General features: G+C 40.6%; 1 protein-coding gene across 4 annotated transcripts in view; it reads right to left on the minus strand.

The window, feature by feature from the left end:
• Positions 1–16,923, minus strand: part of Nfatc3 (nuclear factor of activated T cells 3) — a 76,283-nt gene that overhangs the window by 6,624 nt on the left and 52,736 nt on the right. For 3 of the 4 annotated variants that reach the window (XM_052167285.1, XM_052167281.1, XM_052167284.1), the window contains exon 9: positions 15,369–16,370. In XM_052167285.1, coding sequence (XP_052023245.1) covers positions 15,369–16,370 — 1,002 coding nt within the window. Of the gene's footprint in view, positions 1–5,128; positions 5,233–15,368; positions 16,371–16,923 lie in introns of all 4 variants that reach the window. The other variant, XM_052167282.1, reaches the window with a different exon arrangement.

Consider the following 16,923-nt stretch of genomic DNA (forward strand, 5'->3'; position numbering starts at 1 on the left):
ATCCTCCTGCTCCTATTTTTTAAGAGCCTTTAAAAAAAATTTTTTTTTTGAGACATAGTTCTGCCATGTTGTTTAGTCTCTAATTCTTTAGCTTACATGATCTTCCTGCCTCATCCCCTCAATCAGCTAGAACTGTAGAGTAGGTATTCCCAGACCCATAGTTGGTTAATTCTCTTACCACTAGACACTCAAGTTCATGTTCATACTTGAGCCATGTCCCCAGTCCTAATATAACTAGAGAGATGGTCCAGCAGTTAATGAGTACTGGCTGCTCTTCTAGAGGCCTTGCGTTCAATTCCCAGCAACCACATGGTGGCTCACAACTATCTGTAACAGGATCTGATGTCTTCTTCTGGCATGCAGGCATACATGCAGACAGAGTACTCATATACACAGAAATAAATAAATAAAATCTTAAAGGTGCCCAGCCGGGCGGTGGTGGCGCATGCCTGTAATCCCAGCACTCTGGGAGGCAGAGGCAGGTGGATTTCTGATTTCGAGGCCAGCCTGGTCTACAGAGTGAGTTCCAGGACAGCCAGCACTACACAGAGAAACCCTGTCTCGACAATAACCAAAATCCAAAAACAAAACAAAACAAAAAATCTTAAAGGTGCTATAAAATCCTGAATTCTATAAGGCTTCCAACTATAGAATATACTGAAAATATAGAAGATAACTAGAAGATAACCTTCACTTTTTACACTAGGGGGCCTAACACTAGGTAATGAAAAAGTGCTACATCCCCCCCCCCCTCCCCACACACACACAACCAATTAAAGGAGATGTAATTAACTGATGGTTAAGATTTCACTCTTGGCTTGGTAATCTCAGCTCACAGGAGGCAGAGGCACATAGAGTTCTAAGTCAGAGGCCAGCTTAGTCTACATAGCAAGCTAAAGCTACATGGTAAGACCCTATCCCCCCAAAAGATGCCATTCTGTTCTTAGGAGGCAAAGGTAGGAAGACTGAGAGTTGAAAGTCAGAGCCAGGAGGGGTGGTACACTCCAGCACTTGGGCAGCAGAGGTAGGCAGATCCCTGATTCCAGGCCAGCCTGGCCTACAGAGTGAGTTCTAGACCAGTCAAAGCTATCCAGAGAAATCTTTTCTCAAAAACAAAACAAAAAAAAATCAGTTTGGACTATACAGGCAGAGATAGTTGGGTCTCTATGTGAGTTCAAGGCTAGCATGGTCTACAGAGTCCCAGGACATCCAGGGCTACACAGAGAAACCTTTGAAAACCAAACTATACAACCAACCAAAGAATTAACCACCCATTCTACAAACAGTAAATGTGAGGTTGAGACTACACTACATGGTTCTTAGTAGCCTGTACCTTTGCCTATTGTGAAAGATGAAATTTTTTCAATTTGGGATAAGACGTGAAGCTCAGAAGCTTCCCTCCACTCTTGCCAAGGAGCATACACAGAGCCTCCTGCACGCTCAACAAGCATTCTATGACTAAGCCACAGCCCTAGCCCCACAGAAGTGTCAGTTTATCTTTAACTAATCTTATTTATTGATAGCCCAAAAATACAGTACTCTTGGTGCTAAACGTGTGCTCTAAAGTTAAGAATCATGTGCTTCGTTCCACTACAAGTGCTCCTTTGCCGGATCTCTCCAGCAATCTACTTTCCATTAGTCACTATCATGTCCACTCCTGGATCTTTCGTGTGCTTAATTTGGGTAAGTCAGCATATCAAGCAACAAGCAAACAAATAAAACATTAGATCCCACATTCCCTTCTATATCTAATTCTTTCACAGCTTAACATTTTTTTAAAAAGTCATTATTAGCTGGGCTGTGGTGGCGCATGCCTGTAATCCCAGCACTCTGGAAGGCAGAGGCAGGCGGATTTCTGAGTTCGAGGCCAGCCTGGTCTACAGAGTGAGTTCCAGGACAGCCAGGGCTATACAGAGAAACCCTGTCTCGAAAAAACCAAATCCAAAAATAAAAAAAAAACAACAAAAAAGTCATTATCATTTGTGTTTTTCCACATCTGTCTGTTTAGCACATGTGTGGTAAACAGTACCTGAAGAAGTCAGAAAAGGGTGTGAGCTTCCCTGGAGCTGGAGTGCAGGTTGTGGGTGCTGGGAACCAAACCCAGGTTCTCTGGAAGAGCAAGTGTTCATAACCACTGAATATTCTAGCTATACACACATACTTTAAAATAAACCAGCATAACTAGTGATGAACACCATCATTCACCAGTTGGTGATCTAACATATGAGAAGAACACGGGGTTAAACACTAGAACTGGAACTCACTATGGAGACCAAGCAGACCTTGAACTCAGAGATATAATTCTCTCTGCCAAGTGCTGGAAGAATTAAAGATACACACAACCACTCCCAACACTAAATTATTTAAAGTCTTCTAGCTATAATTCTGTAGCTAATTTTCCATAGTATAATTCCATACTGTGCTAATTTTCTGTTAACTTGACATAAGCTAGAATTATTTGAGAGATAAGTATTAAGATAAGTATTTGAGAGCATTTCTCAATTGAGAAAATGCTTCCAAAAATCAGGGTATAGGCAAACATAAGGGCATTTTCATAATTAGTGACTGAAGTGGAAAGGCTCGGTCAGTTGTGGGTAGAGTCACCCCTGGGCTAGTAGTCCTAGATTCTATAGAGAATAGGCTGAGAAAGCCACAGGGAGCAAACCAGCAAGCAGCATTCCTCCATGGCCTCTGCATCAGCTCCTGCCTCCAGGTTCCATCTGTCCCTGCTTCAGTTCCTGCTGGCTCTAATTGCTTTTGATGATGAACTGTTATATGAAACTGTTAGTGAAATAAACTGTTTCTTCCCCAATCTGCTTTTGGTCAAGGTGTTTCATCATAGCATTAGTGATCCTAATTAACATCCTCCTCTAATTAACACTTCTGTTTCTATCACAGTTAGAGAAATTATGTGATAGCAGAGTAGTCCCAGCTTTGAAAGAAGCCAGAAATCCAGGGTTCTAAGGTTTTATCTGAAAAATCAAGAGATCTCAAACTCCCTGGGTGGTGGTGGCACATGCCTGTAATCCCACTCTGCAATCCTGTAATCTGCACTCTGGGAGGCAGAGGCAGGCGGGATTTCTGAGTTCAAGGCCAGCCTGGTCTACAGTGTGAGTTCCAGGACAGCCAGGGCAGACAGAGAAACCCTGTCTCGAAAAAACCAAATCCAAAAAACAAAAAACAAACAAACAAACAAACAAAAAAAAACCAACAAAAAAGAGATCTCAAACTCCTATAATACTGGGGCTGGAGAGATGGCTCAGGAGTGTAGGCTATATTTGCAAAGGTGAATAGGTTCCATTTCTAGTACCCATGTGGTAGTCCAAAGTAATCTGTAATTCCAATTCCAGGCGTCCAACGCTCTCTTGTTTTCTAAAGATACTATACATACATGGTGTACATACAGCAAGATCCAAAAATAAAATTTTATAAAAATCTTAAAATCCTGAGTATTAATCATACCATCTAAGGCCTTTTTAAAATGTAACTTAATAGCAACTGACAATATCTATAATTCTAGTTCCAGAAGGAGTGCACTTTTCTGGCTTTCAAGGGCACACATGGCAAACTTGTGGTCCACAGAAATACATGCAAATAAACTATCCATATGCATAAAAGAGAACAATCTTAAAATCAAATGCCACCTAGGTCACTGGAATCTATGTATTTTAATTTCTATCCCATGCTTCCCTTCTCCCCAGCACCGAAGACTGAACCCTGAACTTCTCTACATGCTAGACAAGCACTGTTATAATTTTCTTTTTTGGGTGGAACTTAGTGGCATATGCCTTTAATCCCAGTATTAGGAGGTGGAGGCAGAGGCAGAGGCAGAATCAGATCTCTGAGTTCAAGGACAGCTTGATCTAAATAGCAAGTTCCAGGCCAGCCAGGCTACATAGGGAGACTATCCTAGAAGAATTAAGAGTGGAGGAGATGACAACAAACAAAACCACCCAATTCTGAGACACCATCATTACCTTTCCCAGTCCGTTCTTGAACACTCACCTACATACTTTAAGTATCTTTAAAGAACCCGAAAAAGGAGCTGATCTAATACTGAGGGCCTGTGGACAGCACTGAGACTGAAGCCAAAGACCTTGGCCCTATTTCACAGAACCTATGCTGTTAGTATGGCTTTGGCGTTCTTCCGAATAGAGCCACAGATAAACCATAGGAGTACAAAAATGTGGGTCTATAGGCAGACCATGGATGAATATTCTAGGTTATCTCTAAAAACTGGACACAATTTTCTGTTTTACTTCTATACAGTCTTATATCTTAGGAGTATTTGATCGAAACTGTACAGACTTAATACTTAGCAACTCAACTTTATTTTTTAAAAAATTGTAGCTGGGCGGTGGTGGCGCATGCCTTTAATCCCACTATTTGGGAGGCAGAGACAGGTGGATTTCTGAGTTCGAGGCCAGCCTAGTATACAGAGTGAGTTCCAGGACAGCCAGGGCTACACAGAGAAACCCTGTCTCAAAAAACAAAACAAAACAAACAAACAAAAAATTGTATTCTGTGTGTGTGTGTGTGCGTGTGTTTATGTGTGTGTGCACGTGCATGCGCCCATGGCTCATGCCACAGTGCATTCATGGAGGTTAGTAAACAACTCTAGGGAGCTAGTTTTCATCTTCCACATGAATCTTAGGGGTTAAACTCAGAGTAGGCCAAAGGCAGGTACCTTTATCAATGAGTTATTTTACCAGCCTAGCAAACAAACTTACGAAGTACCCAAGCCATAAGTAAAAGTTTATATATACTAAGAAGTCTCCTTTGTTCTAACCAATCTATTTAAAAACTCTTCTTTCATTAAAAGGCAGGTGGATTTCTGAGTTCTGGGTCAGCTTGGTGTACAGAGAGTAGTCCTAGAACAGCCAGAGCAGAGAGAAACCCTGTCAAAACAAAACAAAAACAAAAACAAAAAAATCCTAGAACTAACCTGTGCAGATTAGGTGTAAGAGCCTTAGTGTAAAGGTGAAAGTGTACCTACAAAGACAATGACGGGGCCTACGATGAAGGTGCCTGTGCACACCCCTCCTTTGTAGCACATGCAAATCCAGCCATGGCATGCAAATACCAGACTAGTATACAAGAACAATGATACATTTCAATCAACACTCACCCTCTAGATTCTCCAGAAAGGAACTGGACATGAGAACTCACTGTGATTAGGCCATTTCTCTGTTGAACCTGATGGCTGGTGTTCCAAGTCAGATATAAACTGGTCTGTGTCAAAGAAGACAACATCACTACTGAATGGAACAAACCAGACGGTGAACTTAATCCACTACACTGCCCAGTGTTGTTTTCTATTTTGCTCTCTGAGTAAGAGGAATTGAATTCTCCTTTATTTATCAGCGTCCGTGACATACTGGCTCACCACATCTCACTAGACACTCTAACACTGGAGTCCAGATAGCTTAGGTAGTGGGTTATTTTGTTGTTGTTGTTGCTCTTTTTTCCAGACAGGGTTTCTCTGTGTAGCCCTGGCTGTCCTGGAACTCACTCTGTAGACCAGGCTGGCCTTGAACTCAGAAATCCTCCTGCCTCTGCTTCCCAGAGTGCTGGGACTAAATGCATTTGTCACCATATTTGGCAGGCATTATAGATGATTTTTAATTAAAAAGGTAATGTTTGTAATGGCTTTAAGAAGGTAAATTCAGTTTTAAATTATCATAGTAGATAAGAAGTTCCTTTGGCCTATAAGGACTATTCTGGGCCTTTATTGTACAACTTCAAACATAAGAATTCAACTTTTGAAGGAAAGAATCTGTATGCAGCATCCATAAACATTAATTAATACCCTTATCTTCTTCTTTAAAGCTTTATTTATTTATTATATGCAAGTAGACTGTAGCTGTTTCAGACACTTTCTTCTAAGCACTGCTCGCTCCGGCCCTGTTTGCTCCTAAACATTTATTTATTATAATTATTTATTATATATAAGTACACTGTAGCTGTCTTCAGACACACCAGAAGAGTGCATCAGATCTCATTACAGATGGTTGTGAGCCACTATGTGGTTGCTGGGATTTGAACTCAGGACCTTTGGAAGAGCAGTCAGTGCTCTTAACCACTGAGCCATCTCTCCAGACCCCAAGCAAACTTAAGATGAGTCAATTTGTAGTAAATGTACTCTCACAAGGGAGTTAAAAACAAAACAACCCCAAAAAGTTTGTCACATAATTTTTTTACTGCCTCAAGTTGTTGGGTTTTTTGCTGTTGTTGTTGCTTTTTTTAAAGAGATCAATTAAAATTATCCTTTCCGAGAGTGCCCAATCTTGTTGTAAAAGTAATCCTCCAAAACAGACTTCAAAGTGTAGGTGAGATGTGTGACTTTGGGTAAATCAACATACACCTTAGAAGTAAGTATAGGAACAAGCAAAGAGGCCAGAGGATCCTGAGGCCTTTTGGGACTTGGCTAAGTTGGTCAGACTTTAAGAATGTTTCGTGGAAAGCATTTGATTCTCAGAATCCTATCAGGCCTGAAACTCTACCTCCAGGGACCTAATACCTTTTTCTAGACTCCAAAGGTACATGCTCATGTACAAATACCCACCTATCCACTCATAATTAAAAATAAATCTTGAAAAAATAAGAGTGATTTTTTTCACTTGCCTTCCCTACAAAAGAGAGAGGGGGGAGAGAAAGGGAGGGAGAGAGGGAGAAGAGAGAGGGGGGGAAGGGAGAGGGAGAGGGAGAGAGAACAGAATAACTCTCAGAATAACTCCTCACTGTAAGGCATTACCAGGTATCAAAATCAAACAGATGCTATAAGAGGGTTGGGGGTATGATTCAGTGGTAAATAACTGTCTAGCATACACAAAGCCTTGGGATCTATTTTATAGTGCTACAAAAAAACCAAACACATAAGAAAACTACAGAATCTCCTTTAAAAATGTAGATTCGAGTTGGGTGCACACTTTTAGTCCCAGCACTTGGAGGCAGATGCAGGGAGATCTCTGAGTACTAGAACAGCTTGGTCTAGCCGGGCAGTGGTGGCGCACGCCTGTAATCCCATCACTTTGGGAGGCAGAGGCAGGTGGATTTCTAAGTTGGAGGCCAGCCTGGTGTACAGAGTGAGTTCCAGGACAGCCAGGGCTATACAAAGAAACCCTGTCTCGAAAAAAATCAAAGTCCAAAAACCAGAAAACAAACAAACAAAAAAGAACAGCCTAGTCTACAGAGCTAATTCCAAGATAGCCAGAGCTACACAAAGAAACCCTGTCTCAACAAACAAAAAAAGCTCTCACAACAGTATAAGCCTAAGAGTCAACACTTACTAAGCGAAGGCAGAAAGATCAGGAGTTCAAGGCCAGCCCCAGATATACAACTAGTTCAAGAACACTCTAAGCTGCATGAGATTGTGTCTCAAAAAAAAAAAAAAGTTAGTATTAGGCTAGAGAGATAGTACTTGTCACTCTTGCAGAGGAACATCTGTAACTCCACTGAAAGGATCTGAAATCCTCTTCTGGCACCAACAGGACAACATTCATCATAGCTTTCTCCATCCAGAGTGTTCCCCTAAAGTGACTGTTCCTACTGAAATTAGCTACACCCATTTTGTCAATTCCCCTGTGTACAAGAACCCTGCTTCTTTGCTCAACAGTATATAATAAACATGCCCCAGCTTTGCTGTGTGTTTATACCTGCTGTTTCTTCGGTCCTCTACTGCCCCAGTCAGGCCAAGCCCTAGAGTTGTGCAAGGACCCAGTAAAGTGGTGCCAATGGGTCCTGATCAGGGTTGTGAACGTGGACTACAGGGAACTCTTATTGGCCACACAAAGTAATGATGCTGTAAGAAGCATGCTTTCACAGGTAATGAAATAAAGATAAACATAATAGAGGGGAACACATTTCATTTAGGGATAAAACAGTGGGACAAGTAGAATTTAGAGAAAGGCAGTGATTTGTTACCAAGTAGAATCTAGAGCTAGGGAGTTATATGTTGGTACATTGGAAGATTTTGGGAAGCCTCAGAAGAAGAATGGAAGCACTGTAGCTTCACCAATTCTTAGATTATGTTCAAGAGACATGCCCGTGGTTTCCTGAAGAAAAAAGACAGTGTTTGGCTACTTCAGAAAGTGATGAAAAGGGCTGAGGAGCAAGAGAATGTTCCCATTCTTGCTTTAGGTTTAGATGCTTTACATTAAGGAAAAAACAAACAAAAACAAAAACAAAAATGAAACAAAAAAAAAAAAACAAGCAGTACTGCAGGCTACAAACAGGCAGTGGTGGAGCTGTGGGTAGACTTGTGGTGGCTGTGTGGGCTACACGCGTTGCCCTATCAGTGGCCAAAATCTCCAGAGCCGGAGGTGGCATCAGCACAACAGTGGCTGGTGAGCACTGGAGGGTAGGAAGGTAGCCAAGAGCAGAGAGGGAAAGCCCAGACAGAAGAACCATGAGGCCAAAGGGGGAAAAATATTGATGGCTTTAAATGCTACCTGTTTTGTGTCTGGTATCTATGCAAGTTAGGAGAGGAGTCGACTGATCCTATGCCTTTTCATCCAGTGACTTAGTTACATCCTCTCGAACCTGTTTATAATGAGTCCCTCTGTTTCTGAAGGTATTGCTTGAACCACCTGAAGTCCCAGTGAGTTCAGTTCAACTACCTGGGATGGGCTACAACCCTGAAAATTAGATAACTGAGAATTAGTTGGGATTTACCTAATCCATACTTGGATTCACTGTAGTGTTAACGTAGGTGAGGCCAATTATGTTGGCATATCTTAGAAAAGCAAAAGGCTTATGATCAGATTGGTTTCTCCTGCTAATACTGTAAAAATTATTCTTAACAATTCTGATACCTCAATTCCTTATACTTGTTAAAATATTCTTTTGGGATTTCTGGGGATGTGGGGTACAACTCATAAGGAGTTGAAGAGTAAGTTACCGTTGAATGCTCAGATGTAAATGAGGCATCTTTTCTTGAGATTTTGTTTGTGCGTGAGTGTTGCCTGAATGTCTGTGCAGCCCATGCATGCAGTGCTGCAGGAACCCAGAAGAGGGCATCAGATCCTCTCCACCTGGAGTCACAAGTGGCTGTCAGTTATCATGGGTATTGAACCTGTGTTTTCTGGAAGTGCTTTTATCCTCTAAGGAATCTCTCCAGCCCTTTAAATGAGATATATTTACTATCACTTCCACAACACAGGGAATATTACCAAAGGCATAAGAATAAAAGAACCAGTTCCAAAACAAAATGTTTACCCTAGTAATAATCCATCTTCAAGCCAGGTGGCACTGACGGCATGCCTTTAATCTCAGTACTTGGGGGGCAAAGACAAGAGGATCTTTGTGAGTTTGAGACCAGCCTGGTATACAGAGTGAGTTCCAGGATAGCCAGGGCTACACAGAGAAACCCTGTCTTAAACAACCGTCTGTGATGGAATCTGATGCCTTTTTCTGGTGTGCATAAAAACAGGGCATTCTAAATAACCACAACAAACAAATTTTAAAAATCCATCTATGTAGCTTGAAAAGAGGATACAAATTGTAAAATAGAATAGCATATCTTTAAGAAAGTGACTTTTCTATCTTATCCAGAGCAGAGTTTACAAACCTACTGTTATGTTTACAGAATCCAGAATATGTCAAGAAATTAATTACAGCTGTAACTACTTAACACATGCAAGAGTATTTAAAATTTAAAGAAAGCTAGATGCAAACTCTGATCATAATATCTGTCATCACAGAACATTGTAAGTATGCTTACCTCTCTGATCAATGTCTATACCAATAAGCCTAATAATTTACATTTTATATCTTCTTATAAAAGAAGCTTCCAACTGGGGTTGCAGAGTTGGCTGTGTGGTTAATAGCACTGCCTACTTTTCCAGAGGACTGGGGCTCATTTCCAAGCACACACATGGCAGGTCACAACTATCTGTAGCCTCAGTTGCAAGGAATGTGAGGGTATCACCGGCACATTGTGGTTCACAGACACACATGCAGACAAAACAATACACACACAAAAATTAATTTTTGGGTTTGATTTGGGTTTTTTTGAGACAGAGTCTCAATATGTAGCTCTGGTGTCCTAGAAAGCACTATGTAACACAGGTGTGCTTCAAACTCAGAGATCTGCCCGCTTCTGCCTCTGCCTCTGCAGCACTGGGATTTAAAATGTGCATGCCACCATATGCAGCATTTTTTTTTTTAATAAGAAAGGCTACAACTAAATTGTTTTTTTTGGAGATACATAAACTCACTTGATATAACATTAAATATTTCTTCACTGGATCTAGAAATTAATTTTGCTTTCTTTTTCTTCCTTTTATTCTCCTTGCTTGCTTCCTTCCTTTCTTTCTTCCTTTTAGACACTGTCTCTTTATTTTATAGCCCTGGCTGTCCTGCAACTCACTATGTAATAAACCAGGCTGGCAGAGGTCCTTCTGCCTCTTCTTTCCAAATGCTGGGATTAAAGGCATGTACCACCACACGTAGCTGAAACAGTTTTTTTTTATTGCACATCCCAGGGTGGAAGAATCTTAAGGTTCTGAATCCTTTGCTATATATTCCCAGTCTATACAGCATTATTTATTAATTCTTTCAACCTTTAAAAGTCTTCATCATCGGCCGGGCGGTGGTGGCGCACTCCTTTAGTCCCAGCACTCGGGAGGCAGAGGCAGGTGGATTTCTGAGTTCGAGGCCAGTCTGGTCTACAAAGTGAGTTCCAGGACAGCCAGGGCTACACAGAGAAACCCTGTCTCCAAAACAGGAAAAAAAAAAAAAAAGTCTTCATCATAAATATGTTTGAAGGCTAATGATACATGTATGTAGCCAACAAGAGGTCCTAGTATTTCAGTTAAAGGAAATGTTCAGTACTATCTACCTTCCTATAACTCCTAGGACCCATAAATGGAGTAATTATATATATCATTGATGATATCCTCTCCCTATTAGCTACATATAGCTTCCTTTATTACTTAAATATTATATAAACATGAAACATTCCTTTATAATTTAAATATTAATTAAAATCATTATTAAATATTAAATAAATGAAATGAATATTAAATAAATATTAAATAATTATCTAGGGCCAGCAAGATGGCTTAGAAGGCAGAGGCCACCAAACTTGGTTACTGAATTTGATTCCTGAAATCCATATGGTTGAAAGAGAACTGACTCCTCTAAGTTGTTCTCTGACCTCTACAATCATTTCCAGGAACTCTCCTGTCCATATACATATGCACAAATACACAAAGATGTAATAAATAAAATATTTACGTAAATATAATAAGCACCAGCAAAACCACTATCCAATAAATGCACCAAAACACTGACATATTATCTCTCTGCTCATCCTCCACAACAGTCTTCTACACCCCTGTCAAGTAGCAATGTGAATCTTGTATTCATCACTCCTTTGCTTCAAAAAGACATCTGTTAACTTAGGCAGTGTTGCAGACATCTGTAATTTCGGCATTTGAAAGCCAGAGGTAGGATAGTTGTGAATTTAAGATAAGCCTGGGCTATAAGCAACACTTCAATATAGACCTGAAGCAGCTGAGTGGTATCTAGGGTATTAACTGTCAAATCAGCACCTGCCCTACTTCAGGGTCAGCATGCTGCTGCACAGAGCTAGAGTAGCAGCCGCTGTCTCCCCATAGTAGCAGTTTGAACTACAGAAATGTGCAGCCTCTTCTTTGAGGGAAGAGCTGCAGCTGTGCTTCTGTTTTTCTAAGCACAAAGGAAGACAATGGGAGGAGAAACTAAAGGACAGTTTTAACAGAATTAGTTAGCTCAGTCACAAATTAAAGCAAAGAACCACTAGTCCAGTTTTACAATACCGCAGAGGAATTTTAATCCAGTAACATGTCTCCTCTGGCAAGGGACCACATGTCTTTAATCCCCCTGGCTAAAACACAAACATGCCCTTAGTACACACTTTTAACCCCAAACAATGGAAGTAAGGCTAGTATGTAAAAGGTGATGTTTGAAGGTGACTGCTAATTGGAGGGAGTTCTGTAAGTTCATACTCTGCAGAGCTGATCTGGGAGTCAGTGCAGTGAGTACAGTGCAGTGGAGCTGAGTTTGTTCTTGAGTTCAGTTCGGCTGGTACAGAGGAGGCAAGCTTACGGGGCAGTTTTACAGAGAATGGGAAGGAGCCAGAAGATTAGATAGATTGCTAGAGTTAGTCTGAGGTCAAGCACAGCAATTCAGTCAGAAAGCTGGGAGAAATTAGTCTGAACCAGCTAGTCAGACATCAGAAAGAGCTAGAAAGGGGAAGCTTATTCAGCAATAAGCCTCCAAGACAATAATTACCTCAGATGAGTAAAAGATACTTTTTTTTTTGTTTTTTTGTTTTTTGTTTTTTTTTTGTTGATTTGGTATTTTCGAGACAGGGTTTCTCTGTATAGCCCTGGCTGTCCTGGAACTCACTCTGAAGACCAGGCTGGCCTTGAACTCAGAAATCCGTCTGCCTCTGCCTCCCAGAGTGCTGGGATTACAGGCGTGTGCCACCACCGCCTGGCTAATACTTTTTATACAATAAAATAATCTTAATTTAAATGTTTAAAACATAACTGTATTTCTATATGTTATAAAAATCATGTTTTAATATATATCAATTGGTCCAAAGTCTGGAGCACAATGCAGCATAACAGACAATTTTTTTTTCAACCCAAGTATTTTTGTGTTTTTTTCTTTTTTCTTTTTTGTTTTTTTTTGTTTTTGTTTTTGTTTTTTTTTTTTGAGACAGGGTTTCTCTGTATAATAGCCCTGGCTGTCCTGGAACTCACTCTGTAGACCAGGCTGGCCTCCAACCCAGAAATCTGCCTGCCTCTGCCTCCCAAAGTGCCACCACCGCCCGACTTGTGTTTTTTTCAAGACAGTGTTTCGCTGTGCAGCCCTGACTATCTTGGAACTCACCATGTAGACCAGGCTGGCCTTAAAATCATGGAAAGGCTCAAATTAGACAAATAGGCCAAGTGCAGAAGTACACATCTTTCATCCTACCTAGTACTTAGGATGCAAAGGCAGGTGGATATCTCTACAAGGGCAACACTTTTTGTATAGTAAAATCCTGTCTTATAAAACAACAGAAAATTCACAGAAAATTCAAACAAGAAGTCAAGTGACACATGGCTGGGAATATGGCTCTACAGTAATACACTAGCCTAGAATGTGCAGCTGAAAAGAAATTCACTTGCAGAGTTTACAGTTCATTATCTGTGGTGCCCAGAGTACTGTTTACTTTCCCCCTCCAGTTATAGCGTGACATCAATCAACTTTTATCAAGTTCTCCAATAGGTGGCAACGAGAAAATTCAATAGCCAGTCTGTCTTCTATGATGCTTCAATCTGGGAATGTTTTCTTTGTTATTTAGATTTTGGGGTTTTTTTTTGTCATTATTGTTTGTTTGATACAGTTTCAAAATGTAGTTCAAATTAGCCATCCTCTATGAAGCTGAGGAAGACCAGGTTGGGCTACATAGTGAGACCTTGTCTTAAAACAAATTAGCAAACAAAAACCCAAGGCATTCTATAGATAACTTACCTTTAGCAAAGAGCTCTTACCATCCATATCATACTGAGCCATAGCTGTAGTGGTACAAGAGCTGAGTCTAGAATAAACAAATCTGAATCTAGCCTGGGTTCTACTGCAATAACTACAACTGGTGTGACTCTATACTACTCAGAAGTTGCGGAAATGTTAAGGACTGAATCACATAATCAGAAATAATAGACAGACAATAGAAAGATGTTACTTTGAATTGCTCTAGTTAACATATACATTTTATGTTTACAGCAAGGACATGGGATATCTCCCTCATGTCTTTGAAAACTATCCTCTACTGTATTATTTGTTCCCTTGCCAAAAAGTTACACTCTCCCTGGCAAATCTGCTTTTATTATGTGAGTTGCCCATTGATTCTAATTTACTGAAAACATACATTCATCTTCAAATTATCTCTGATTTATGAAGACCTGTGAAATCCTTCCCTTAAAGTCTGTCATACATATTTCTGCTAACCTTCTAATATGGATTTTTTATACTTTGGTTAGAGTAACTCTGACTGCCTATAATCAGATATTAGGTATGAACAGAAGGCCCCAGAAACTTACAGTTACATACTGTCTTCTTTGCCCTTTGTGCTTAGGACTTTACTTTTTTTTTTAATTTTATGTATATTAGTATTTTGCTTCTGTGTATGTCTGTGTACCACATACAGTATCTACAAAAACAAAAGAAGGTACTGGATCCTCTGGGTCTGGAGTTTCAGGTTATGAACTATCAGGTGGGTGTGTAGAGATTCTTTTGTATACTGTTATGAAACACCGGGCAGTGCTTAGATGATGCTTATAACTTTATAAAGACTATTTGGTGTTTTAATATAACTGAAATACCTACTTATTTCCTTCTTGCCAGGCAGTGGTGGCAGCGCACGCCTTTAATCCCAGCACTTGGGAGGGAGAGGCAGGTGAATTTCTGAGTTCAAGGCCAGCTTGATCTACAGAGTGAGTTCCAGGACAGCCAGGGCTATACAGAGAAAACCTGTCTTGGAAAAAAACCAAAAAACCAACCCCCCCCAAAACAAACAAACAAACAAACAAAAAAAAAACGAAAAAAGAAAACATCACCTGACAATAAAAAGCTGATTGGCCAAGGAGCTGAGGTAGGGAATAGGAGGTGAGAGTTCCCATAGAAAGAGAGGAACTCTGGATGGAATACAGTGAGATGTATGAAACTGAGAATTGGTAATAGCCATGTAGCAGACTTAGAATAGAATAAATTGGTTAATTAAGTTATGAGCTAGTTGAGAGACAACACTTCAGCCCTATGACCTGACATTTAATGACAGTTTCTCCATTATGGAATGGATCTAGTACATTTATGAACCTATAACAAGAGATAAGCTAGGTCTAGGTCAGTTCCTGTCCTAGACAGCTGCTCTAAAATTATTTTCCTAAAACAGATTAATATAGAATTAGAAAACTGAAATTGTATATCCAGTTCTAGAATCTTTAGGATTTTCACTAGATGACGGTTAAATAGATAGATAGATGGATGGATATATATGGTGTTACAGGTAACATATGTAGTGGCTCACTTTTGTCATTCCAGCATTTAGGAGGCTAAGGTAGAAAAGATCACCATATAGCTGAAGTCAGCCTGAGCTTATATTGAGTTTCAGTCCTGCAAAAACTGAACCCTGCCCCACACCAGTCCTAGGGTTCAATCTCTAATACTTATGGGCTTGGTGGTACATACTTATAATCTTAACACTTGGGAGGATCAGAAATTTAAAGTCACTCTCCATGATACAGTAAGTTCAAGGCCAGCCTAACATACATAAACACACATATTCACAAGGCAGGGTAAGTAGGGAGCTGTGGGGAGGAGATGGGACTTACCATCATCTAAAGTGATATCCTGTAGACCAATGGTTGCAAAGCTAGGTTCTTGATCTTCAGGTTCAGGTTTAATGCTCACAGCTGCACCACCAGGTGGAAATGATGCTGGGTCACACAAACTGTGACATACTAAGGATGAAGGTACAGAAAGACCTCCTTGGCCTGTACTTTGTGCTTGAGTTGAGTGCTGTCCAGAATGCATTCTGGTAGCTGGAGATGGTGATGAGGCAGTTCCTGAGCTAGGAGACTGATAAGGCATAGGCTGCAGCTGAGGGGATGATGGCCCAGAAATCGGTGAACTAGCCAGGGGATGGGAGACCGCTGGGGATGCTGCTGTAGCAGATCCTGGATGTGAAGGACAATAAGTAATAGGCTGTAAATGAGAAGAAGGCTGACCTGTGACCTGGTCCACCGGAGAAGAAAGAGATCTTTGTCCTGCATTTGAACAATGGTATCCCATTGACTGCAGATGAGGTGGTGTTTGCACAGAATGAGGTGAATGTGCCAAGAGATGTCCTGTTGCATCTGAATTTGAAGAATGAAATGGTATTGGTGACAGTGGTTGACAGCCAAGATTTACTAAACTAGAAAGAGCTGCATCCTGCTGAAACAAAACTGGATCAAATTCTTGACTAGAGGCAGGATTCATAGGAAGACAAGTTGGACCATTATACATATTAGTCTGCATAGACTGATAGGAAGACCCCATAGGAGATGTTGGTGTAACTTGACAAGGCTGGTGCATGACTGAAGATGGTATTATGTGCTGCTCTTTACCAGCACCCACATCCCTACATTGCAACTGTGGCATGTGGGTGGAGGTTATCATAGATGCATATGCTGGCTGCACTGGACAAACCAAGCTTCTAGGTGCTGACAATGCACTGTCATGGGGGTGCTCTGTATCTGAGGAAGGCCTCTGCGTCTGTGCAGAATGAGGCACAGGCAAAGATGGAACTGAAGACAAATCAGTATCTTCTCTTTGTTCTTGCTTCATCAAAACTGAAAAATAAAGGATTAAACAAATGTTATTATGTAGCTTACAAAATAACCTAATTCTATAATTCTAGGGTATGGAACCATTACACAATGGAGGTGATCTCAATGTCTTTAAAGAAGGAAATTTACGTAAAATGTTTTATTTGTTGTAAACATACATGAATACACACACACACACACACACACACACAAATATTTTTGGTTTAAAAAAATTACATTCAGCTGTGTGGTAGCACACACTTTTAATCTCAGCACTTGGGAGGCAGAGGCAGGCGGATTTCTGAGTTCAAGGCCAGTCTGGTCTACAGAGTGAGTTCCAGGACAATCAGGTGGACTACACAGAAGAACTCTGTCTCCAAAAACGAAAAAAAAAAACAACAACAACATCAAAAAAACCCCAAAATCATTCCTTCGTTCAGTTTGTGTGAGTGCAGATACATACATACACGCCAGGTGCATGTGTGGAGCTCAGAGGACAGCTTGTGGGCATTGGCTTCTCCTGTTATCATTCAGGACCTAATGATCCAACTCATGGAGGTCATCAGGCTTAAGCAGC

Source organism: Apodemus sylvaticus, chromosome 21 (genome assembly GCF_947179515.1).
Source record: "Apodemus sylvaticus chromosome 21, mApoSyl1.1, whole genome shotgun sequence".
In the NCBI taxonomy this organism is placed as follows: Eukaryota; Metazoa; Chordata; class Mammalia; order Rodentia; family Muridae; genus Apodemus; species Apodemus sylvaticus.